General features: G+C 39.9%; 1 protein-coding gene across 7 annotated transcripts in view; it reads right to left on the reverse strand.

Annotated features, from left to right (window-relative positions):
• Window positions 1–26605, reverse strand: part of SLC10A7 (solute carrier family 10 member 7) — a 249193-nt gene that overhangs the window by 57574 nt on the left and 165014 nt on the right. For 6 of the 7 annotated variants that reach the window (XR_009052642.1, XM_057727486.1, XM_057727485.1 and 3 more), the window contains one exon: window positions 11227–11262. Coding sequence is in view for 6 of the 7 variants with exons in the window: in XM_057727486.1 (XP_057583469.1) it covers window positions 11227–11262 (36 nt within the window). In the remaining variant the exon portion in view is untranslated. Of the gene's footprint in view, window positions 1–11226; window positions 11263–14694; window positions 14810–26605 lie in introns of those variants that run through there. The other variant, XM_057727487.1, reaches the window with a different exon arrangement.

Genomic DNA, 26605 nt, shown 5'->3' on the forward strand with positions numbered 1-26605 from the left:
CGGGGGCTACTCTTCATTGTGTGCGGGCCCCTCATTGCAGTGGCTTCTCTCTTGTTGCAGAGCACAGGCTGTAGGCGCATGGGCTTCAGTAGTTGCGGCACATGGGCTCAACAGTTGTGGCTCACGGGCTCTAGAGTGCAGGCTCAGTAGTTGGGGCGCACAGGCTTAGTTGCTCCTGGGCATGTGGGATCTTCCCAGACCAGGGATTGAACCCGTGTCCCCTGAATTGGCAGGCGGATTCTGAACCACTGTGCTACCTAGGAAGTCTTGTGTTCTTGACGACTCATGCAGTCTCAAGAGTTACAAAACCTCTTTGAACTTAAGTTTTCTCACATGAGTGAGGATAATACCTACCTCTAAAGGTACTCATGCTACTCACATGTAACTATGTATAAAGTACCCGTGATGGCTACTCAGTAAAGATTCTTCTACCTCTCCCCCACCACCTCCCCTCCACCTCCATCTCTGGAAAAATAAGGTTTCCTACACAGTGTTGTAAGAATTCAAGCCTACTGGATTTAAAAACTGCTGAAAAGGAAAGTAACAGAAGAGACAGATGAACGGAACACACAGTTAGCCTAGAAACAGGGTCTGGTGTGCACGCATGGGGTGCACGTACATGTCTGTGTGTGTGTGCATGTGTGTGTACATGTCCAGGTATAACAGTGCCTTGTAAATGTCTACTTGATGAGGGGCCAGATTTCTAAGGAATAAAGTCATATAAAATCATACATACGATATAGTAGCAGAGCTGGTGGTGCTCCCACTTACTTACGTGGTGCTTATGCTATGGAGTGGGTAAGCATGAGGGTGAATGTTTATTAAATATCCCAAGGGACGGATGTGACCATCCCCACATATGAAGACAGTCTGATCTATAACTCTGAGGACATGACTTGCATCAGTGGTCAACGTTTCCACCCCATGTGTTTCCAGAGGTCTTGATGTTCAGTTGACCTTTGTGGCTGGGGGGAAAGTGAGGCCTTGAGCTTTCATTATGAGGGCACAAGCTCAAAGCGCTACTGACCTTCTCCTGCTAAGCAGGAACTTATTTAAATAAACTGGTGGTCTGCAGAATTATGGGGCTTAAGACCATGACAACACCATCCAATACCTGGTCTCGGTAGATCGTAATTGCATAGAATTAGACTGACCTGTCCCATGGTGTGGACACAGTTACCCCTGACCTTCTCTGGCTTAACTTTAAAGGGAGTAAGAGAGAAGTTTAGACATCGCTTCCTTTCGGTCCTCACAGTCACCAAGATGTAGCTGGGAAGACGGTGTGAGGGAGCGGCTAAGGAGACGTGCGGGGACAGAGGTCCACAGAGGCAGTAGCTTCACGCTGCCCGACAGCCCGTCCCTGGCCTCACAGCCTAAGCGCTTGACTCAGCAAGCACCAGGGCCTCTTTATCTTCACCACCCACAACACTCCATTTCAAGTTTTCAAATCTCTCTCCTGCAGTCTTCTCTATTATTTGCCGCTGAATAAAAACTATAATAGTGGTTGGTAAACATAGCAAGAAATCCCATCAAAGGAAAGGAAAGGTCTGCAAGTTTTAAGTGACGTCAGACACAACCGAGAATCAGAACCATGCACGTGAAAAAAAAACTGAAGTAGGAGATCCCTCAAGAAATATGGTTTCCATCTACCTCTCAAATTAAAAGTTTTCCTCAAATTAAAAGTTTTCTTTCAAAAGGAAACCCTCCTACACTGCTGGTGGGAATGTAAACTGGTACAGCCACTATGGAAAACAGTAAGGAGGTTCCTCAGCAAATTAAAAATTGAGTTGGCATATGATCCAGCAATCCCACTCCTGGACATATATCCAGAAATGATGAAAACTCAAATTTGAAAAGATCCCTGCACCCCAGTGTTCACAGCAGCACTACTTACAATAGCCAAGACATGGAAGCAACCTAAGGGTCCACTGACAGATGAATGGATAAAGAAGATGTGGTATGTATATACAATGAAATATTGCTCAGCCATAAAAAGAATAAAATAATGCCATCTGCAGCAACACGGATGGAACTAGAGATTATTATACTAAGTGAAGTAAGTCGGACAGAGAAAGACAAATATATGATATCACTTGTATGTGGAATCTAAAATATGACACAAAGGAACTCATCTATGAAATAGAAACAAACTCACAGACAATAGAGAACAGACTTGTGGTTGCCAAGGGAGAGGGGGAGTTGGGGGAGGAATGGAGTGGGAGTTTGGGATTAGCAGATGCAAACTATTATATATAGGATGGATAAACAACAAGGTCTTACTGTACAACACAGGGAACTATATTCAGTATCTTGGGATAAAACATAATGGAAAAGAATATAAAAAAGAATGTATATGTATAACTGAATCGCTTTGCTGTACAGCAGAAATTAACACAACATTGTAAATCAACTGTACTTGAATACAATAAATTAAAAAAAAACTTTCAGTACAAAATTATTGTCAAAAACCCCACTTCTATTAAATAAAATGTTTTCTTTCTTAGTAATCTCCTTTGAAATATTATGATAATTGTGACACAATTTCCACCTTGGATTTTAATTATCTGAATATAGTCTACTTCCTCTATTAAATCATAAATTCTTCGAGGGAAGGATCAATGTCAGACTGATCTGTGTAATATTCACAATGCACAGTAGGCATTCAAGCACTGAACAAAAGAAGGGATGTTTCGTTTAATAATGTTGAAAAAATCTGTAAATTACTTTTCATAGCAAATATAAAGTAAAATTTTATGACTCAGGCTGGGATCCTAACCTTCGAACCACTTACTCATTATTTGACACATTTTAATCATTGTTCACCCATCTCCCTATTCCCCTCCTTCCGACATGTATTGAATACCTGGTATCAGAGATAAGTTAATGAATAAGATATGCACGGGTCCTGGCCCAGGAGGACAAAATCTAGTGGGTGCTTACCCCTTGGAACATTGTTTCAGAAAGACAATTCATATGGACTTTCGAGTAATGAACCTGTAAGTGTAGTTTTTAGCTAGACAAGGCCTTTATTTACCCTTACAGACTGGAACTCCATGGTCTGAGACATATCCACTGAGAAGTATAGACAATAATTTCTACCCCTGCTGATATCAAAGGTATGTGATCAAGAAAACTGAGGTGATACATGGAAAAAACACTTTGAGTCTTAGGCATGAATGGTGCTATTTCAGGAAGTTTCACTGTCCTCGCTGCCAGCCACGGTAAATATTGAATTTGCCTACACACAAGTTTATAAGATTACAGATGATTATAGAATCTTAAAGTTTTAAGGCTCAGCCCATCATTACGGTCTGGACTAGTGGGACCCTCACTGCATTTCATCAGATAAGTGCTTTGGCAAAACCTTGACATCCTTCCTGGCATTACTTTCTATTTTCCTTTATAAAGTGTCAAATTTAAATAACTAGCATTTGATGGTTCTTTACAGTTTACAACAGGTTTTCCTGCAAATGAACTCATTTCATCTTATAATTCTCACTTTACAGAGGCTACAAAGGGTAAAAGAAAATCCACTGTTCACAACAAATACTGCAGACTGAACCAAAACAGGACGCCTTCTCCCCATACCACCCCACCTCTCCACAACAGACTGTGATGGAAGTGAAGTCAGTCCCTTCAAAACAGCTTTACGATATGGAATGTGGCCCTGAAGGCAGAGCATGTAACAAGGAAGTACTAGCCTTAAAAGTAGTCCTAGCCTGACTCTTTGAACAGAGGCTCCTATCTACCTGTCCAACTGTGATGTAGCGATATAGTAAGAAAAATATATTTGGTCTTTGTCTCCAATTCCTAGCACAGAGCTTGTAAAACCCTTAGAACTTCCGGAGTGATAAGGGTGATAAGAGTGTCTTTTGTTACATTATTTGGGTTTTGTCCCCAGTACCTGGCACAGAACGGTTCAGAGAGCTCCTGGGTTAGTGAACGCACCCATATGCAGGTTGGGTGGTGCACCCCAAACTGCATAGGACAGAAGTTCCTGAACTTGGGACCCTTCTGGACCCTGCTCTATGTACCACTTCACCTGGCTGTTTATTTGTTTCCTTTATAATTAACTGGTAACAATAAATAAAGTGTTTCACTGGATTCTGTGAACGTCGTATAGCAAATTATTGGACCTGAGGAGGGGGTCGTAGGACTCCCTGATTTGTAGCCAAGTCGAACAGAAGTGTGGGTAACCTGGGAACCACTACTTCCAATTGGCACCTGAAGTGAGAGGCAATCTTGTTCGACTGAGCCCTTCACCTATGGGGTCTGTGTTAACTCTGGGTAGCCAGTGTCAAAATGAATTAAATTGAAGAACACCTGGTTGGTATCGTCAGGGAATTACAGAATTGCTTGGTGCGCAAAACCCATACTTTTCATGTTAGAAATACTGTGAGCACAGAAACAGTTTTTCTTTACCAAGCATCCATTCAAAAATGTTTGTGAGTGGCTTCCATGGCCAGGTAGTATTTTGAGCATTGGGGTTACATAGAGTGACCAGAACATAAAGTCTCTGCTATCTTGTGATGCTTTGCTCTAGTTAGGGAAGATGGATAATAAACAAATTAGCCTATGATTAAGATGTCACGTGATAATAAGTGCTAAGAGGAACAATTAAGAATGGTAGGTGGGGAGACAGTGATGGAATAGATTATTCCTAAATAATAGGAATTATTATTCCTCTCCTCTAAAATATTTGACCAGAGACCTGATGAAAGTGAAGGAGGGAGCCATGTGGATATCTGGGGTGGGGGTGGGGGGCGGCGGCGGCGAGGGTGGGGATCCAGGCTGAGTCAGCGCCAAGTGTAAAGCCTCTGAGGACACTCCTCGGTGCTGCTGGACCATCCCACTGCATCTGCCCATTCCATTCACTCTCCCACATGATGATTTCATGTCTTCTCCTTTCTCAGCAAATCTCCAACATCTTCTTGCTTTTTCTTGTCCTCTACCCCTACCCTTAATTGCCACTTCACTGAGAAAACAGAACCAGAGGAGATCAAGCTCCTATAATTACATCAACCAATTTACTTGCATCTCTGCCCATATCCCAGGGCTTACCTCCCATTACTCCGGATGAACTATCTGTGCTTAGGAGGCCATACTCCCTTTACAAACTAAAACTCATCTCCTTTCCCCTACTCAAGGACATGGGTCCACGAATTCTTCCCGTTTTTTTCTGCATCAAACTTTCCTTCTCTAACTGGGTTAATCTATCAACACAAGTATACTAATAATTTTCCCAGATTAAAAAAAATCCTCTCTCGATCCTTCATTAACTTTGTTGCTCTCCCATTTTCTGTACACTTTACAGGAAAATGAACTCTGTCTTTAACTCTTCTTTCTTTATTCATTTTTTAATGCTACTTTTCTTCCATTTATTTAGCTATTTTAATGGCTCCCAAATGCTTTGCACTCACTCTCAAGAGCATACATATATGCTACCTGACATGTAGGATCTTAGTTCCCCGACCAGGGATAGAACCCATGCCTCCTGCGGTGGAAGCTCGGAATCTTAACTACTGGACCACCAGGGAAGTCCGTCTTCATTCACTCCTGAACAAACTTCACTCAGGCTTTCACCAGCCCCCCCAAAACTTTGCTGAAATAACTCTCTTAAGGTCTTCTGTGGTCTCCATATTGTTAAAATCAATGGCTAATTGCTGGACTTCATTTTATCTGAGTTATTACCGGCATTTGAAGTAGTTGACCACTCTCCCCCTTTTGAAACATTCTCTGCTAGGTTTCTAGGACATCAAAATCTCTTGGCATTCTTCCTAAGCAAACTGGATATCCTTGGTCTTCTTTGCTGACCTCTTAATATTAGAATGCCCTGAATTCAGTCCACTGATACCTCTCCTTCTCTAGTCTCTTTTGGTGAACTTACCTAGTCTAACTCAAAATCCATCTCTATGCTGACCTCTCCCAAATATGTATCTCTAATCCAGACCTGTCTCCTGAATTCCAGACACAGAGTCAACTGCTTTCTTGACTTCTCTACTTAGATGTCTGAAAGGCATCTTAATCCAGACATGTCCAAGACTCAATTTGTTGTGAGTTCCATCAACCTGTTCAACCCTACAGCCTTCCCTATCTTAATAAATGTCAATGCTACACTTCCAGTTGCACAGGCATCGAGTCATACTTGATTTTTATCTTTCCCTCATAATTTTCATTCAGTCTCTCAGTTCTTTCAAGAAAATAAAGAACTACTTCTCACCAGATTTATTCAACCACCCTGGCTCAAGCTAATGGCATCTCTTGCACTGGCTTTCTAACTGGTCTTCCTGTCTCCACCACGATCCCCTTAACAATCTACTCTCAACCCAGCAACCATAATCACCCTTTCCAAGGTATGTCAGAACATGCCATTCCCTTGATCAATTCTTTCCTGTCTCTCTTGAATTAGAATTCAAAGTCTTTATGAAGGACTTTAAGGTCCTCCATCATTTGGCCCCTGCTATGTCTCTGACCTCATCTCCATCTACTCTCCCCCTTGCTCACTCCATTTCAGCCACACTGGCCTCCTTGCTGTTCCTTAGACACCAGGCATACTCTCAGGACCTTTGCACTTGCTGTTCCTTCCACCTGGAACATTCTATAACCAGAAAGCTCACTCTGTTATCTCCTCTAGGCCTTTGCTCCAATATCATTTTCTCACTGAGTCCAACCTTGACCGCCCTATTTAAAATAGCAACCCCCCAACCCACTCCCCTTCCTTACTTTATTTTTTCTTTAGCACCCATCTTATACAATGTATTTTTGCTTATTTGTCAGTTGCTTCTTTACACTAGTGTAGAACCTCCATTAGAACAAAGCTGTATCTGTTTTGCTCACTGCGATATCCCTGGCACCCAGGAAAGTGCGTGGTATGTTGGAAGAACTCAATACATATTACTGAATGAGTGCTGAAAAAATGTAAATAACTTTTTGGAGGAATTATGCTATCAAAGAGAGCACAGAAGTGGAGTGCAGGTAAGATAAGGTGAAATTTAATTTTTAAGATGTGTAATATTACAGAATGCTTACACGCTGACAGAAATGATCCAGCGGAAACAGAAAATTTAATGACAGAGGATAAAGAGGGACATCTGTGTGGCTCCTGTTGTTAAGTAGACTGTAAGGGATGGCACAACTGGAGGGACTGACCTTAGATGGGAGAAAAGATAGTTTATCTACTGAAAGAGGAAAGAAGGCAAAGAATATAGATGCAAGTAGGTGGCATCTTGTAAGTTTCTCTGATTGCTTCTGACTTCCTCATCAGCTAATTTCCTTTCTGCATCAGTTGAGATGAAAAAAGAGAAGAGGCACTGGAGATCTGAGAAGGAGAAGGTGTGAAATGATTCTCTAGAGACTGGGGATGTGCATCCATTAGGGGAAGGGAGTAGGACTGCCAGGCTCATTTACAATTAGTTGTCATGAATTTTGAATGAGACCAGTCGGCATGAGAGTGGGTGCTCCAGTGTGTTCAAGTACAAATACAGAAAGGTGTAGATAGAGTTGGATTTAAGCAGGCTTGGCACTTGCCAGGCAAATAGGAAGAAGTAAGAGATAAGCAAGATTGTTGATGGTGTATGTAATAAAGTAATCACAATGATGGGCCATGAGATCTAGGCTAGGTCAGGTGGAATCGGAGGGTAAGAGGGTGAGGGTAGGGTGCATTAGTTGGAAGCACTGAAGGTGATAAGGTAAATAAATTGGCCCTTCTGGCAAGTTTGAAGAATTCTTAATTTGGGGAATAAGTCACAAGACAGGAGCTGCTAGTAGGAGAAGATGTTTGAAAATAGGATTATGGAAGGATGCTATTATTGGCAGTAAAAAGTCAAGGGTCTGACCACAGGGTGATTGGCTGAGATGAGGTGGAAGGCAATCTTATCAGAGGACGGTCAAGAATCTAAAAGCTGGGGTATTGGGAAGGTCAACTATGTGAATACTGAAAACACCAAGAATGAATCCAAGTTTATTGTCAAAAAGAAGACACCAGAAAGGTGCCAACATTTTCTGGACTCTTAGAGTGTGACCTGGCGTTCCACGGACAGTTACAACAAGGAGCAGCAGCAGGCAGTACAAATGTACTGGCACAACCTTTAAAGGTAATAGGGGGTTTTATGGAGAAGGCATGAGGAGTGATCTGGGATTGGTGATGAGGTACAAGGAAGACACCTTATCCCATTTCAAGGCTCAGTGATATGAAAGATGCCAGCAGCAGAAACATGAATCAGAAGACAGGTTTCAGTTGCAGCAAGACAGTAAAGGGAACATTCTGTGAAGATGCTAAGGATACAGGGAACTGGGATTCCATCAGCAAAAATGGCTTTCACTAGCTACTGTGCTTGACTATCCAGAAATTTCCATTTCAAGGTATGATTTTAAAAAAAGACAATTTTCAGGGGTTGTATTAGTTTTCTTGACTTCTGTAATGAAATACCACAAACTGGGTGGCTTAAGACTATAGAAACATATTGTTTCACAGTTGTGGAAACTGTAAGTCTGAAGTCAACCAAGACCATGCTCCCTCTGAAATCTCCAGAGGAGAAGCCTTCCTCGTCTCCTCTAGCTACTGACGTTCGCCGGCAACCCTCGGTGTTCCTCGGCTTGTAGACTCATCACTCTAATCTCTGCCTCCGTTGTGACACGCCACTCTCCCTGGGGGTCTCTGACTCCTGTTCTTTCAGGACACCAGTCATATTGGATTAAGGGCCCACCCTACACCAGTTTGACTTCATCTTGATTAATTACATCTGCAACACCCCTATTTTCAAATAAGGTCACATTCTCATGTACTAGGGAACAGAACTTCACCCTATCTTTTAGGGAATCACAATTTAACCCATAGCAGGGGTGTTAATGAAAAACACTACATCTTTAATGAAATGTGTCTCTATTTTTTAAAATGTATTTATTTATTGGCTGTGTCGGGTGTTCGTTGCCGTGCGTAGGCTTTCTCCAGCAGTGGTAAGCAGGAGCTACTCTTTGTTTCAGTGGGCTTCTCATTGCGGTGGCTTCTCTTGTTGCAGAGCATGGGCTCTAGGTGCAAGGGCTTCAGTAGTTGTAGCACATGGGCTCAGTAGGTGTGGCTTGCGGGCTCCAGAGTGCACGCTCAGTACTTGTGGTGCATGGGCTTAGCCGCTCCGCAGCATGTGAGATCTTCCCAGACCAGGGCTTGAACCAGTGTCCCCTGAATTGGCAGGAGGATTCTTAACCACTGCACCACCAGGGAAGTCCCTGTGTTCCTATTTTAAGTCACTCAGGTTTTTGTTCTGCTCAGTTAGTGAAATCTGGCCACCCAAGTGTTTAATCCATTTCCACTGTTTGTAAAATGCACATCAACCTAAACAGACAAAAGGTGTTATCTACTGTGCATGCGATTTCAAGTTACGTAACATAAAAGTAACTACTGATGTTCTGTGATGGTGCCATCGAACCTAGTGGGACAGCCCAGTTAGCTCAAAAGGGAAGCATTAAACTTTTAAGTTGAGGGTTTTGGGGTCTCTTTCACTGTAGCTCGATGATTTAAAAATGCTGAAGCAACTGAAGCTCACTAGTCTATGGGTCTAAGAGTGGGGGCAAGCTTCCATGATGCCATTAACATGAACCAGCTGGGCTATGGCATGGAGATGGTAAGGAGAAGGGAAGAGAGGGGAGGAGGTGCGCATCTGGTTCTTTAGTCACGAGCTGAAACAGTGTCTCGGGGGTTCTAGACTCTGAGATACTCAAAAGCTCTACCTAGGTCTCAGCCCCCTAGTTGTGGCTGTGACTTCTCCCATGATCTTCTTCAAAGAATCCCATGAGTAAGAGATGCTACTCTCCTGCAATGGAGACAACCTAGGCTCCACAGCCATTTACTGGACACTCTCTATACGGCCCGCTCTACCCTACTTCTCTGACTCACTGCCAGTGGGGACCCCAGACTGGCCTGCATCCTGTGTCCCTGAGGGCTGCTCCTGGGAAATTATGATCCCAAGTCTTGGAAAAAACACTGAGGGATGATCCCAGTTCTTCACATCTAGTGAGCAGGTAGGTACATACCAAGTCTTTTCCTCCCAATGAATGCCAGTCAACATTCACTTCAGTTTCAATTTGACTCACTGCAAATTCTGAATTGCTAAGTCTAATGAGGTCCGTGATGTGGGAAGTGATCTGATTACGTGACTCTCCTTACCTTGTCAGGATGGAGCTAGCATTTCAGAAGGGATGGTAAGGCTGAGGGTTATTACTGGAAGGTAATGGCTTTCATGAAAGATGCAAAATCCAACTGTTTAGTAGGGCATCTCTCCCTCTCCACTTCCTACACAGCTTGTAAGAAATGAAGTCCCTCACTCTGTTACTCTAATTGAATTCCAACTTGGGTAATTACACTATAATTAAATAAATTTTCCCCATAGTTTTAATTCACTGACAAATAGTGCTAGTCAAACAGCTACATTTCACTCCCAGAAATGCATCCCTACTCTATTTCAGTGATGAGTGGAGTGATTTATATTCGGGAGATGTGTGTATGAAAAATGCACAGTTCATAAAATATTTTAGGTATCATTCATGATTACATATGCTTTTCTCAGCATGAGATAACATTAATTTCTATTATAATCTCTCATCTAATTTCTCACATGCTTAGTGCCAAAAGAAATAAGACAGTTAATGAGCATTTCTTATTTTCGGAAGAATTTTTGCTTGGTTTACCAGTAGCCTGTATTTTTTCTTTCTAAAGCACATTTCATTATCCCTGGGAGACTGACTGGGGTAGGTGTTCCTGTTTCCCATTCTACAGATGAAAAAATGGAGGCAGTATTCCCCAAAGTGAGGATGCCATTCCTATCAGTATCAGCACTAGAAACTAAGCTTCATCTAGTCCCCTGTTCCAAGGCTCTTTCTATCAAACCCTTGGTCACTAGCAATCACTTTAGTCTTACTAGTGAGAAAATAAATGTACTAGTATAGCACAATTGTGACTGACGTCACAGGTCATTAATTTGTAATAATGATTCAGCCAGGAGTCAGAGGCCCAAGAACTGGGTCCTATCGCTGTCCCTGGACCAAGAGACTACAGAGATTCTTTGTGTATGCATGTTATGACTTGGTACAGCTCCACTGGAAGAACAGCTCAAAATATGATGCAAAGTGGTATAAAAGCAGTCAAATTTCAACTTATTTCTAATGACCTTTCTTAAAGGGTTGTAGATGGCTTTTAATAAAAGATTTTAAAAACAACATCAAAATACTCACAAAAAGCAGCAGTAGCAGGGGTGTTACAACGATGCCCTGAAAGAAAGAAAGGAGATGATCATTAAACAGCCTGGAAAGCAGGACACTTTCTTTGCCATTTTAAACTCTAATGCATGCAAATGCATATCCTTCTCATTTCTGTTTAATAAAATCTAGGAGATAAAGAAGAGGGAGCTCCACTCTTGGCTCTCCCAACCATCATGCCTTAGCATCTCCAGCATAATTATTCACATCTGGCATCACCGAAAGTACAACCACCAATCTTCCTTAAACTTGTCTTCCCTTTTTTAAGCCTAAGTTCCCTTCCACGTTGCATATGCATCACTTGGGTAGAAGCTGGCAAGCTTCCTCACTCCAAGGCTTTCAACTCTAACTTGGATAAAGTGCCCCTTTTCAAGAGAAGACAGGTGGTTTAGTCCCAGTTGGGGTCCTCTCCTGAGCAAAGACCACGTCAGTTGTGATGAATGAGATGTCGTGATTTTGTAATGTGAACAGATCTCCCCTAGGAAACGAGCTGGGATCTCAAAGCTCATTTCACTTGATTAGACTCCATGTCTCCATGGTGGAAGGCAAGTCTTTCATCTAATTCAGCCACCTAGGACCACCTCAGTCCCTCTGCCTCCCCGAGGCAGGAAGGAGCAAAAGATTTGTTTTCTTCGATGACAGGGAACAGTTTGAGGCTGTTGTTGATGAGGCAGGATACAAGCTTTTAGGTTTCTTGAAGGTAAATCTTTAAAACTAGGTGTCTGAGTTGGGAGCTAACGTGACAGGTCTTGGTTTTAGAGCCGCAGCTGATGACTTGCCCCCTTAGTTGTTCCTTTATCTCTCAACACTTCATTATGATTTATACAAGAAAAGGCAGTTCACATTTTTATTAATGAATTCTACTTGGAACTTTAAAATTCCAAAGAGTCTGGGTGTGTGTGTGTGTGTGTGTGTGTGTATGAGAGAGAGAGAGAGACATACAGACAGACAGAGACCATACTGTGCCCAGGATCCAGGTCTGGGATCACTTCATTACTTTGGGGAAAAAGTCCTTTTGGTATTAATATATAGAAGCCCTTTTGTCTTTACAGTAACTAAATTCTTTTGGATGTGGCCCAGAGGGCATGGCTTACCTTATATGAGCATTGCTACCGTAACTTTCTTAGGCATATACACATGTGAATATCCACACAGACTTGTTTTACTGTTAAATAATAGAATAAATGCTTCTTTATTGTGCAAACTTTTGCAATTGGCAATAGGGAATACCACATTTTAATTTAACTGCTATATTTTCAAATCTACTTATTAAAACATGTGTTGTGGTTTAGCAGCTCCACTGGTGCCTATGAAGCAAGTTCTCATCAGCACCATTTATAACAGCTCAATGAGCAAAATGCCAAAATACTCTTTAAGAGCTATTGTCCTTCAATGACATGGAATCCATTCAGACTCTAGGAGGAATTCCAAACTTTTCGAGGCCATGCAGGAATGTAAATATCTGGCTGTTACAGTCTACGTGGGAGCCATCTGATTTCAAGTCAATTTGTGTAAATGTTTATTGAACGTCCGCTTACACGCCAGGCATGGTTCCAATTAATTAGAAGAATTAATGAAAACTGATCTGGCAGAAAGGGGGTTAGGATATTACAGGAAGAGGTAAGGGCATTTGCAAAGCTATAAAAAATTGAGTAGGGAGGGAAGAAAAGTATGAAATGGAGGATTCAGAGACCAGATCATTAAAGGTCTTGGAGGCCAGGAGAGGGAGCTTGCAGTTGATCCTTTCAACACTGGCAAACTATTAAAGGTGGGGGTAAAATGAGTTAGTAAATAATTTAGTAAATGGAGAATGGATTTTACTTTGCTTCTAACCTAGCCAGTTTTACCCTTATGTTATCTAACAGTTCACCTAAATTCAGATAAAAGAAAATAGAAACATATTAATGTTAATTATGGAATTTCAATAGCACTAATAACACTTCTGAGAAACAGTATGATATTTGTGATAGGATAAGAATTTTCTCCTAGGAAGAAGGCTGAGCACTGTTACCACTCTGGGGACATCTGTCTTATATTAGAGGAGTTTGAAGTCACATTGGTGTCATGTAACATGTGGGGACCCATGTTCTTCCTGGTGCCTGTTTCATTTTCTTTTGCAATAGTAATAGTATTAGTAAAACATATCAGTACTATTAATAGTATTTTGCTTCAGTACTTTTATGCACATTTAAAAATTTGACCTTCCTCTATTGAGAGTGTTGGGTTCTACAACAGCCCCACTTTACAGATGAGGAAACTGAAGTTCAGAAATGCCAAGCAACCATCCCAAAACCTCACAGGAAATAAATGGCAAAGCTTAAACTAGAGCCTGCTTTGTCTAACTCCAAATCCTGAACTGACTCCACTACAGCACTGGTCCCTGGGTAGCAGATTAATAACCAGTACAGTTTCCTACAGAGTCCTGCTTAGGACATACTGCATAGTGATCAGTTGCTGTATAATCTTGGCCTCCAGCTGATCACCAATTCTTAGAGATGGTCTCATTCTGGAAGGCAGAGCACGATTATCTCCAGGTTTTCCTGCCTGAAAATTTCAAGTGTATGGTCACCAACACACAACAGTTCTTAGAAGGACAACGATATTTGTTTCTAAGATGTTAAAAATCTCCTAGTGAATAGGATGTATCTTCTAATTCGAGATTCACAATTCCTCATTATTTTCTCAAGAATGGCTGTTCAAGTTCATTAATAACTAAGATTGAATTGTTACACAATGCTGAAACTTGCTTTTCAGTTGTATTAGGAAATGAGTCAGCCATGGTGCCGTTAATCCTGACAAGAGCACCGTAATTAAGTTTTGGTGAAGGTGTTCTAATTAGTGAGTCTCACAACAACCCTGTACGGGAGGTACTAACACTATCCCCATCTATTAGGGAAGGAGCCTGGGTCTCAGAGACACTGAGTGAAGCAGGAAAAGGCGATGTTAGGAATTCAATCTCTAGTTCCCTGACTCCAGAGCCTGTGATCCTAAACGGTGTAAATAAAATCTCTTCAATCTTACGCTACTTCCTCAGGTTTATATTTTAAGAGTAAACCTGGGCAGAACTTCAAACTCAGTATGTCTTTTTGATGACATGAAACAAATTGAGATATAAGCCTTCGTGGATACATGGCAGATACATTTTTTTAAAGTTGAGTTCTGGCAAATATGAATGGTAAAAAGGGTAAACTACAAATTTAAACTGTAACTGCAACAGTCCAATGACTGGAAGCTGGAAAATCAAATATACACGCTAGTTCCTCTTGAATATACCTGATTCCTTCTCTTTTCTTTTTCCCAAGTAAATCCTATACAGGGGGATAAAACCAAAGAAGTGGTGGATGGGCACTTCCAGCAAAAGACGTTACCCACCTCCTTGCAGATTCAAGGTCAAGCATAGTTTTAGCATCCTTAAACTGAGATGGTGTGTTAAGCTCTCTTTTTGCAACACCTGAAGAAGTCAAGTCACAAAGTGACTGACTTTGGTTGTCTCTTAAAAACCTTCAGGAAATCCATTTACACCTCTGATGTGAATGACTGGGTGAATATATTTCAATGACTTCAGTGGAAAGGAAAAAAAAAGTGTCAGACCCGAGACACTGAAATTTAGTCCCATTAAAATACAAACCAGCACTCCTCCCTCCAAATAACAACAACAACACAACTGTGAATGCACTTCTCTTGGGAGTAGGAGTTGTAAAAAAGGCAAAACTGAAGTAAATTATCAGCTTTTAAAAGCAGAAAAAAGTATCAAATGGCTTTGCTGCAACAACTATTGTGATCACACAGCTACTAAAACTAACATAAGGCTTCTGTCTACAGGATATTACATGTTAAGCCTTGGAAGAGGTGCTTTTTATTTTTGAATTAAAGGGCAATAACTCAATTTTCTCAGAATAACAGAATCTCAGTTTTGCAAGGGATCTTGGATGAGACTGGTCCAGTCCTCATCTTAAAGGTGACCCTCTTCTGTCTCCCTCACTCACTCCTGATGTGAGGCTGGGATGGCCACACCTTTGCCAGAGAACCTGCAGACGGACAGCTGTTCCTACTCTCAGGGCACACGCTGCCCCCGGCTGACGCTCTTTCACGGTGAGGAAGCTCTTTCTCAATCTGAACCCAAACCACTTCCACTGCTGCCCTGACCTCCCTTTGGAGCAACTTAGAGCACACCTCACCCCTCCTTTCTTGTGATGGCCTTTCAGCTGCTGCTGTTGAATGGTGTACACAAAGTCTCTGCCCTCTTAAACTATTTCCTCAGGGCTATAGTTTGAGTAATGCTACAGCGAGCACTTGGGTCCCCACACTAAGACTTGTCCAGGCTAAAAGTCCTCAGGCCCCCCCACTGTTCCTCCTGGCAGGAGGAGCAGTTCTGAGCCTTCTTTTAGACATCATCTTATCCAGATGAATTTAAGAGTCCACAGCACTTGCTTAATAAAAACTGACCAAAAGTTGGAAATAAGGCCAAAAGAGGACTCCGTGTCCTTTTGATGTCACCCTGGAACATTGTCTAATGGGCCAATCCAAGAATTACTTAATTACCTAGAGGGATATACCTTTGTTTGACTTCTACTTACTATTGATCAGGGTCCAGACTGTGGAATTACATGTTAACTTACAAAGCTTTGTCCAGTAGAGATGGAAATAATTTCTATCTTGTAGGAAAACAACCACAAAGGTGACAGTTTTATTACCCTGTAGGAATTAGCTGGTTTTGTCTCTAACTCAGTAAACTTATTTTGGTGTGCTTTTCTGATGAACTACATAACCCTTTAGAAAGTCGTATTTTCAACTTTTGAAAATTATGCTTTGACAACTCTTTTATTCTGAGTCTTGTTTTATGTTAACGGAAAGATCACTTTTTTTTTTTTAAGATTAATGCTAACAAACTCGCAGGTTGTCTTCATATTTTGTTCTGTGGTCAGTATGTAGTCATATCTTAAAAAGTAGGAGGAAAGTTTAATCTTTAAGAATGGAATTATATCAAATCAATATGTAATGAGTGACATTGGCCAACATATCCCAAGCAATAAATTAAAAAGGATGGTATGGGGAATTTTGGCTCCATAAATTTAAATGAAATGGTCAGGGTATATGGATTCCAGGAAACATGACCTTATAAACATGGATCTCAAAATATATAGTTGAGGAAACTTCATAAAGGAAAGCAAAATGCGTTAGGAATCTAGGGAAGGGCAGTTGGAAAGAAAGTGGTGGTTGACTGGTAGGTGAGGGCCTCTTTCGGCTCCTCTGCCTGTATTTTCCTCTTTAAAACTGGGCCTTCACAGAGTCAGTGCCTTAAAATGCTCAATCAAGCATTTCATAGCTCTATCAGGGGATAGGGGTCTCTCAGCAGCTGATATGAGCGTTCTGGCTTATGCACCGGTCCCACTGCACTACAGTAAAGACAGATGCATCAGATTTGAGCTTGATACACCAGCCATTGAAAACATCCAATTAATTCTCTCTAGTCAGAGTCCATGCTTGCCAAGAAAATGCTGAATAATAATTTTGTCTCTTAGTATTTCTGATAGGAAGAGAAGACACTCACTAGTTGATACCAGTCTCCTAGAGCACAACCACGTTGGGCTGTGGTCATGACAACTGAATTTCTGGACGCGCAAAGCGAAGGGTCTATTCGTGGATTGTGGTGACCCCATATAGCAACGTCACCCTGTGAAGCCTCAAGCAGCTGCCTTGTCTCAAAGACATACATTTAATTAAACAGACATTTATTGAGTTCCAACTGTGTACAAACATCATAGGTGCTAAGGGGGAAAGGATTCCCAGTCTCCTAAGCACATAAAACTTTAGTCATTTTGAAGTAGACTTTTACCTAGAATGCCAGAAAATAGTTTCTGTGAAGTCCTTCGTGTTGTCTTTGAAGACGGTCTCGGAAGATCTTTATTCTTTCTTTTCTATTTTCCTTCTCCTACAACCACTGTTAAGCACTGCTTATCCTCGCTAATGCACTTCGAGTGATTTTTGATTTTTGAAGCCACATCTCTGCTATGTGTATGTTTGATCTTTCACTGATGTTATGGCCCATGCCCACAAACAGTCACCATCATAGACAGTAGTTCTACCTTGTCCTTCTGTAATGTCAATGCTTCTGCTAAGAAATGCCTCTATCAGCTCATTCTCAAAAGACTGAGACTTTTTTTCAGACCAATATTAAGTGATATATATCTCACTCTGGGTATAGTTTAGAGAAGAGATTAGAATGGTGAAAAATTAAAGGGAGGGAGAGTAACTAGGAGATTGTTCAGTAATCCAGGCAGTTGTTGATTTGGGCTAAGGAGATAGAACCTTAGTGATCAAATCTGAGAGACATAACACATTCAAGAAGTATCTGAAATGTAGACTGATAGATTAACTAAATATTGGGGGAGTGGTGATAAAAAGAAAGGAAGGATAGTTTCTTAGTCTTCTGAATTAAGGAATTTTTGACCAACTAGGTAGATGGTAGATCCAATTACTGAGCCAGGAAAGAACTGGGATGTATAGATTAATTTCGTCTTGCGGAAGATGATGAGTTTGAGGTGTCTACAAGGCCTTCAATTAGAGATACTGTAAGAAGTTGAATATATGGGACTTAGGCTCAGAGTGGTGTGGACAGTGGCTACAGAGGAGTGAGTCCTCAGCAACTGGTTGGTGGTTTACTGTTACAGAAAAGATAAGCAATTAGGGAATATAGAATAAATACTGCAACTCAGAGGAGGCTTAGAAGAATACAATTTCACTGGGATGAGTAGTATGGAAAATAAACTGGAGTAGATTGAGGACTGAGAAGGAAGAGGAGAAAGAGAGACAGAGTTTGGACAACTCTTTCAAGAAATCTGGCTGTAGAGAAGAAGAGAGAAATAGAGCTGGAACTTGAGGGGAATGAAGATGAGAGAAAGGAACTTTGCTGTTTGCTTTGTTTTTGAAAGGAGAAACTTGAGGATTTCTAAAATTCATAAAAAGGGGGCAGGGGTATGGAGATTTCATTAAGAAAAGGGATTCTACTTACTACACCTAAGGAGGCAGCAGGGAGAGAGTTCCAGTGCACAGCTGGAGGGCTTAACTTTAGAAAAGAGGTAGGGCCAACACTTCTTCATTGTAAAAGGAGAAGAAAAGATAGATTAGGTACAGATGAAGACAGAGTTGTATGCTTGATGTTGGAAAGTTGAAGGGGCTTTCATTTAAGAGAGTCTATTTTCTATATTAAGTAGAAGGTGAAGATTTATTAAAATGAGGTGAAGACAGGTACAGAGAAAGGGGAAAGTCAGTGATTAGAAACCCGGGCTGTGACTCATGGGAAAGGGTGCCTAAAACTGTGGAGGGGCTGAGATTTTACCATACTTGAAGATAATGAGTTAGCCTGCCATGGCTTCATGGATGCTGGAAGCAGACACAGGACTTCCAGGTCAGAGCCAAAGGTGTGTGTCACTCACACACAGCACAGCAAGCAGCCTAGCATGATATTAGCATCAGTTCCCCTTGCCCTCACGACAAGACAGTGGTGCATATGGGCTTGGGTAGATGCCTACACATGTGGTAGGTTACATTACAGGAAAGGAATACTGAGTTTAGGGAACCCAAGCCTTTTATAACAGTTAGTAAGCAAACCTGCCATTTGCTCCAGAGGGAGATACTATTTGTATCTTTCAAGGCGGTTCACTATACAAACATCCTTGGAAAGAGAACAGGGTACCAAAGAGCAGTCAGGGGACAAGATGAACAGAAATGTAAGAGACACATGCTGAACTATCTTCCAACAGAGGAAATGTCCAGCAGACCAATCCAGTTGATACTGGTCACCTAAACATTTGAGCTATCAAGCTAATTGTTGCTCCCTTCAAATAGCATCAATGAGCCAATGTCCTTATACAAGGAAATGATCATTAGATAATCATTTTTTAAATGATCAAGAAAACCTCTCTCCAAGATGACACGGACTCTTTAACACTCCTTGGGCACGATGATTCAAACAAGTAAGAGTTGAACCAAGTGAATTGACTTCCAACTCATAACTTATTCTCTTGATTTTTTTAAATGGGGGAATTTTAAATCTTTTTGAAATCTAGATCCTTGCTAGATTGAACTGTGGTTTGTAGACTAGCAATACCAGCCTCACCAGGAAGCTTGTCAGGAATTGCTGAATCTCAGACCCCACCCCTACTGTATCATTATCTGCATTTTTAACAAGATTTCCAGGTAATTTGTGGACATATTTAAATTCAAAAAGAACTGATTTAGGCTCTAGAGCAGGGGTATGCAAGTCTTTTCTGTATGAGGTCAGATAATAATTATTTCAGGCTTTGCTGGCCATAAAGCCTCTGTTAATATTACTCAACTCTGCTATTTTAGCTGGAAAGCAGCCCAAACGATAAGTAAATAAATGGGCATGGTCAAATGTGGCCCAAGGGCTGTAGCTTGGACCCCTACTATAAGCCCTTGTTTTAGATTAGCAATTACATTTTAAAAAGAAATAAGTTAGTGTAACAAACTTTTATTTTTAATGACTTGGTTTTTAGTGAACCCAAGCTGGCTTCTAAACATCACAGGTGGTTCCTCTGTAACTGCTTATAACAGGCTATTTAATTATCCAGTCTTCCAACTTTTCTCCAGACTGAAAACAAAATTATCAGTTAATAGCGTGTAAAATCTACTTTTTTCCTCTTTTTGATATTTGCAGTGCCATTTGCACACGGTCAGCTGCTGCTTCTACTCCTTTTCTTTATGATTTATCAAAGATAGAGATTCAGTAATCTCAAACATTAGTTTTTTCAGGAACCTACGAAGTAATTTGTCTGAGCCAGCAGATAGAGTCAGCTTATCTTGAACCAACTTTCCTCTTACCAATATTTATTTTACCATTTCTAATCTTAATCTTTGCCAAAGATGATGGAAGCAAAGGGAAAGGCCCGCAGGGAGGGAGAAATTAATTAAGAATGTTGAATAGCAGGCAGAATGTGTGGCATTTAGAGTCCTAATATCCAGAGCTGCATAAGAGAAAAATAATAACACAAGAACACAAAAGGGGAAGAACATGTACATTGCTAATTAGAACTATATAGTGATATATATTAAAGCTGAAATACAGTGTTCAAATTCATGATTTTTCCTTTTACTTTTTAACTGAAAAAGTCAATCTTTTTTTTTCAGACCATGTAAACTTGTAGACTTGTATTAAAACTATTAACCATTAAGTTGGATTTTTCTATCCAGGTTAAGAGTGATAAGAACAATTTGAAATTCAGCTAAAGTGCACAGCGAGGTGGATGTGGGAATTTTCTGTATTTTCCAAGAATCTTCCATGTAAATGACTTCTAAGTGTATAGACTTAACATGCAATAAATGTTTTCTAAAGGAGTTTCTTAAAAATGCTTTTCTGTAGAGTATAAATTAGACAAAAAATGGAGCAAAAGGAAATTAAGTCAAAATTTCTTTTTTGATGACACAAGCTTTCACAGCTGAGGAAAGACTTGCCAGAGTTCACTTTGCCTTCCAGGCCTCCACGGTAGGCACACGGCTGCAAGCCGATGTGCTGAAGTTTTCTTTTCCCTGAGGGTGTGCATGTGGCAGCCTATTAAGTATTGTCAGTAACACAACAAACATTTTACATCAGTAAAACAACAAACTCTCACAAATATCAAGAGGATGCTCCCACGGTACCCACTGGTCAGCCCACGCTCCTAAGGTCTGAATCTTATACACAGGAGCTTCTCTTTCTTTGGAATCACTGCTTCAGTAATACAAGAGAGCACCATCACAACAAGGGTCGACACTTCTTAAGGTATATTATGTACTAGGAACTGTGCTAAGTGCCTTACAAACGTTATCTAGCTTAAAATTCCAATAAGTAAATTGATTATCTCAATTTTATAGGTGAGAAAAGAGGCCTAAAGAAACTAGGAAATACCAGGGGCAGAACGCCAGTGAGAGGAACAAAAACTAAAGTTGAGAGGTCAAGAGATGGGTCAAACGGAAGAAAAGTTTAGGAAAAAAAAAAGAGTAAAGGAGGTAGGAGGAAACAAAATAAAAAGATATACAGGAAATGGATTGTCAGAAACCAACATAAAATATGTAATATAAACTTAAAATAGGGTCAAAGATCACACACACAATCTACCAGTGGTGTAAGAATATATGAAAAGAATGCACCAAGTAACTCTCTCAGGCCACGAGAGAAACACTGAATATTTACTACTCACTGGCTTAAAAGATTGATGTGTATCTACCATTATGCTTGCTGGTGTCTATAAGAGAATCCCACCTGGCACATATTAGGCACTCAATACAGTTTTTGCTGAACAAATTAATGAATGTATGTCCACAAGTCTTCTCTCAAGAAGCAGCATATCCATTTTTTTTTTAAATTTATGTATGTATTTATTTATTTATTTTATTGGCTGTGTTGGGTCTTTTTTTGCTGTGCGTGGGCTTTCTTTAGTTGCAGTGAGTGGGGGCTACTCTTCGTTGTGGTGCGCAGGCTCCTCATTGCTGTGGCTTCTCTTGCTGTGGACCATGGGCTCTAGGCACGTGGGCTTCAGTTGTTGTGGCTCAAGGGATCTAAAGCGCAGGCTCAATAGTGTGGCTCACAGGCTTAGTTGCTCCACGGCATGTGGGATCTTCCTGGAGCAGGGAACGAACCCGTGTCCCCTGCATTGGCAGGCGGATTCTTAACCACTGTGCCACCTAGGAAGCCCAAGAAGCAGCATATCCATTTGATGGGAAACACACACTTTCTGAAATGCTTTAAAACCCTTATGGTTGTAATAAAAGGGCTAGTTGACATTTGGGACTTCCTTGGTGGCGCAGTGGTTAAGAATCTGCCTGCCAATGCAGGGGACACAGGTTCGACCCTGGTCCAGGAAGATCCCACATGCCGTGGAACAATTAAGCCCGTGCGCCACAACTACTGAGCCTGTGCTCTAGAGCCTACGAGCCACAACTACTGAAGCCCATGGGCTAGAGCCCATGCACCACAACAAGAGAAGCCATCGCAATGAGAAGCCTCTGCACCACTACAAAGAGTAGCCCCCACTTGCCACAACTAGAGAAAGACTGCATAGCCCAACAAAGACCCAACACAGACAATTAATTAATTAATTAATTAATTTCTCTCAAAAAAAAGACAAGTTGAAATTTATTAAACGCCTACTTTGTATGTGTCAGGAAATATCCTATGCTCTTCAAATGTAGTAACTCGTCCAGTCCTCACAACAAACCTAGGCGAGGTGCTGCTATGATTCCCATTTTAAAGAGGAGAAAATTGAGGTGTACAGACAGAAGAATACAAAACTCCCAAGCAATGAGTGGCAGAATGGGAAGCAAGCCATGCATCTGGCTCCAGAATCCATGGTCTCCACCACTATGTGTTTACATAATGGTTAAGAGCTCTTTGAAAATTTAGAGATGTCAGGGGATTTTAACTGAAAGGAATATTAGAGAAAATTTGATATCTCACTTAACAGATTGCAAAGTTGAGGCCCAAGCAGGCGATGTCTCTCAGCCATAGCTTCAGAGTTAGTGGAAACAATAGGACTGGGACAGGAAATGTCTCAAATTCCCTACCTGGATCCTGGTTCCTGGCACCACGCTGCCTCTTTCAAACCAGGTGAATAGAGCAAAACTCACATATGGAAGAACTGAAAGCTATTACTTATATTATTATGAGTAATTATTATTTTATTTATCATATGCATAAGACAAAAAAGACATAGATAATAAAACTAGAAAGGACTATAGAAGGGTTTTTTGAAGGAAATCAAATCTTGAAATAGATCCTCTCTCGCCTCCCCAAAAGGCCTATGAATTGTCAACAAGGCTATGGGAGAACACTTTTGCAAAATGTTGCAAAAGCAAGGTAGAGATGTGGAAGATGCAGGAAAGGGAGAGTATGAGGGCCAATGAGAATGGAGAAGGGAGGCAATGCAAGGCAATTTATGAGCTATTTGTGGAAAAAGCTTTTAATACAGGCCTCTGGATGTTAAAATAAACTTCTAGAACAATTGTACATTGATTTTCTTTTAAATAAGATATTCAAAATAACGGTTTATTCAAAACCAGTGTTCAAACTTATAACAGACCTTTATCATAAACAAATAACAAACAAAAAACCCAGACCATGTGCACACGTGAAATGAATGGGTTTGGCCCAATTCATCCATTTCTTTTGGATGTGTCTAAGTGACAGCACATGCTGCCACTAGATCTAGCTGTGACGATCAATACTGAGTGTAAAGATGGACAAAATGAATGGAGACAGCTGCAGTCCACTTGCCTTGTCCCATATATCAATGGTCTGATTTTACTCTAGTTTTTATAATATTCCTAAGCCAGAGCTAAGTGGCCCTGAGCTTTATGACTCAGAGATGCTTCAGTCAAGGGAAGGAGGTGGATTCACTGATGGCCCCTAATAAAGGTCTGTTCCTTGTGTGGTCATCCTTGGTCCACAAATCCTCCCACCATCACCAAGGCAGAGGCAGTAGAATCCTGATATTCAGGCTGACTTGTGGGAGTTTTTTCTTTCCTAACCCAAACCCCACCATTGATGTCTATTTTAAACAGCTTTCTCCTTACACACACACGTTTAGTTTTATTAAATATCAGCGGGTACGAGGAGAAAAACATACAACGTGATACTGGGGTCTGAAGACGATGGATTCTAGATCCTGAACCTCCCTAGGGGAGTGCTACCCAAAGCCTGACAGGATTCCTGCAAGCAGAGGGAAAAGCACTGATGAAGTGAGGAAGAACATTGTCTTAGTTTATAAGAACTGGTATATAGACCTTGCCATTTTATGATCATGTGTTTTTTTTTTAGGTATAAAAATCTCAATAATTAATACAACAAGTAAATCACTTCTGCATAATTAAATTTCACCTTATGACTCAGGAAAATGCAAATGAACTAGCTAAATTTTTTTTTACAGTGATTAGACTTTTATCCTCAAAATTCCTATGGTCAATTGCTAATACATTCCTGACTCATTTTTGGTTATGTAATTATATACAGCTAATTCCCCTTAATGTTTCCGTAAAGACTCATCCCTATATAGTTATTCCTGGAGCTACACTATATGTTGTTATTAAGGGGTTTTTAAGAAGGAATAGCCAATGTTTTCACTTAGACACAGCTGTGGGTATCGTCACATCAGATATTTATTTTGAAGTGTACTCTGCTAATCACTTCAGTATGTTTGGAACTTAAAAGTGTCAGAGAGCAAGAAGTGATCATTGGGTAAGTAACATCAATGAATTTAACTAAGAGTCTTTAAGAAAATTGGAAATCTATATCAACATAATTTTCTAGTTCCCCAGTAGAGGGCAACTTCTACACACTCTGACAGTCAAAAAAAAAAAATCTATGCATACGGCATCAGTAAGAACCACTGTATGTTTAAAATAACACAATTTATGTCTATGAATGGATTGTCACTAACGGGTAGCTATAAAATGTCATGAAATTTTAAATATGTAATTAGAAATTGAATATACTTAATAATGAGTAATTAGCATTTTATGATTAATATAAGTGTTATTGTGGGAATTTAAAGTAGCAACCATTTAGGTCACTACGATAGAGAGTAACTGAAATATAAAAGGTAAATGATGAGAGTACTGTTCTTTAGTAAACATTTTGATTGAATTTCATTATGACTGAGTTCCAAATACAGCTAATGTGAATGCATAAAATCTAAAAATAGGCAAAAAAAAAAAGCTGTAACATAAACACCTCAAAGTATAATTAACTGCCTTTGTTATTATAAACTTTGAAGTTAAAACTTATCAATGTTCATGTTTTAAATGACATCAGACATAAGAATGCAACTATACATGTGTATTTATGTATTTGCAAATAGAGTAAAATTGTACTATAACACATCTCATTACTATAGAGATTTGGACATAATGTGTTATGTTCTCATTCATTCACCCATTCAACATTTATTTACTGAGCACTTACTATGTGCCAGAGACTATTCTAGAAGTCAAGAATACAGTGTGACAAATCTGACAAAATTCTTTACCTTCTTGGAGCTTACACCCCCCCCCAATAAAAAATACTGTATCATGAAGGCTTCTGAAAAGATAAGCTTATAAGATAGATGTTTACCATGTCTCATAACACTAATTTCATTTTTTAATAAAAAATTAGGTTTTGTTTTTAATTTAGAGAAATATTACTAGGAAAAATGAAATGCTTTATAATCTTAACATTCAAAGAACACTTGTTGGCCTTAAATAAAGTAATAAATAAATTTGATTAGAAAAATATTAATTGTATGGAAAAGTACAAAATGAAAAATGACATTTTCTAGCACCCCACTCTCCCAGAGATGTTAACAGTTTCTTGTGACTCTTTCCAGAAAAGAATACACTGTATTCATATATCATTCTTCCCACTCATCCATCTAGTCTTCTTATTCAAATTTATACAGTTTTCTTAAGACAATCATACAATCACACAAAAATAAAGCTATCTGCAGAACTACACATAGCTTTATTTTTTCCTATACTTTATTTTTTCCTCCACTATATTTCTTGAAGTGCTTTCCATAAAATATGTGTATCTCATTCTTCTATTTGACTCATTTTATTTTTTAATATAGAAGTATTTTATAACATTCCATCTCTAAAAACCTCAAAATTCTAGTTTTAAAAGTGGTTATATAATTTTGTCTGAAACTGATAAGAGCTGTAGAATGTGTCATTACTAGTGAGTTTTAATTTGTGAAGACTGGGAATTTATGGATTTCAAAAAGAAGCCTGGAAAAATTACCTTTCCTATTGAGCAGAAAATGAGAAAAAAAGGAATCAACGTCTGCCTTGGATAAAAAAATTACCAATAACTCCATCAGATCACACACAATGTAACATCTTTAGTTGTGAATTAGAAATACTAATTTTTTTTTTACAAATCAATTTTTATAATAGTTCTGTGTTATACAATCATCATTTTTTTTGAGTTCCACTTAAAATTTTTCAATTAAACATGTAAGAATTACTTTATCTCATTCAATTTATAATACTGCTTAAACCATGTATTTATTTCAGTGCCAGATTTGATATTAAAATATGATCAGAATTTTTTAATTTACAAAAATATTATGCAAAATAAAATGCAGGGCACTAGGTGGTGCTGTGGGACCTTCCAGATAAACCCACACTGCAAAGTTCTGCACTTGATAAATTACTTGTGTGGCCTACTCTGTATATTTAAATGTACATTACATATTTTTTCTAGATAAACTAACGCCATGTAAACAGTAAAAATAACATAATAGAAAAGCAACGTTTTGATGATGCCATCTTTCAGAAAGACATGACCCCCTTTCATAATTACATACTCTAGCTTCTACTG

The sequence above is a fragment of the Hippopotamus amphibius genome, chromosome 3 (assembly GCF_030028045.1).
Source record: "Hippopotamus amphibius kiboko isolate mHipAmp2 chromosome 3, mHipAmp2.hap2, whole genome shotgun sequence".
In the NCBI taxonomy this organism is placed as follows: Eukaryota; Metazoa; Chordata; class Mammalia; order Artiodactyla; family Hippopotamidae; genus Hippopotamus; species Hippopotamus amphibius.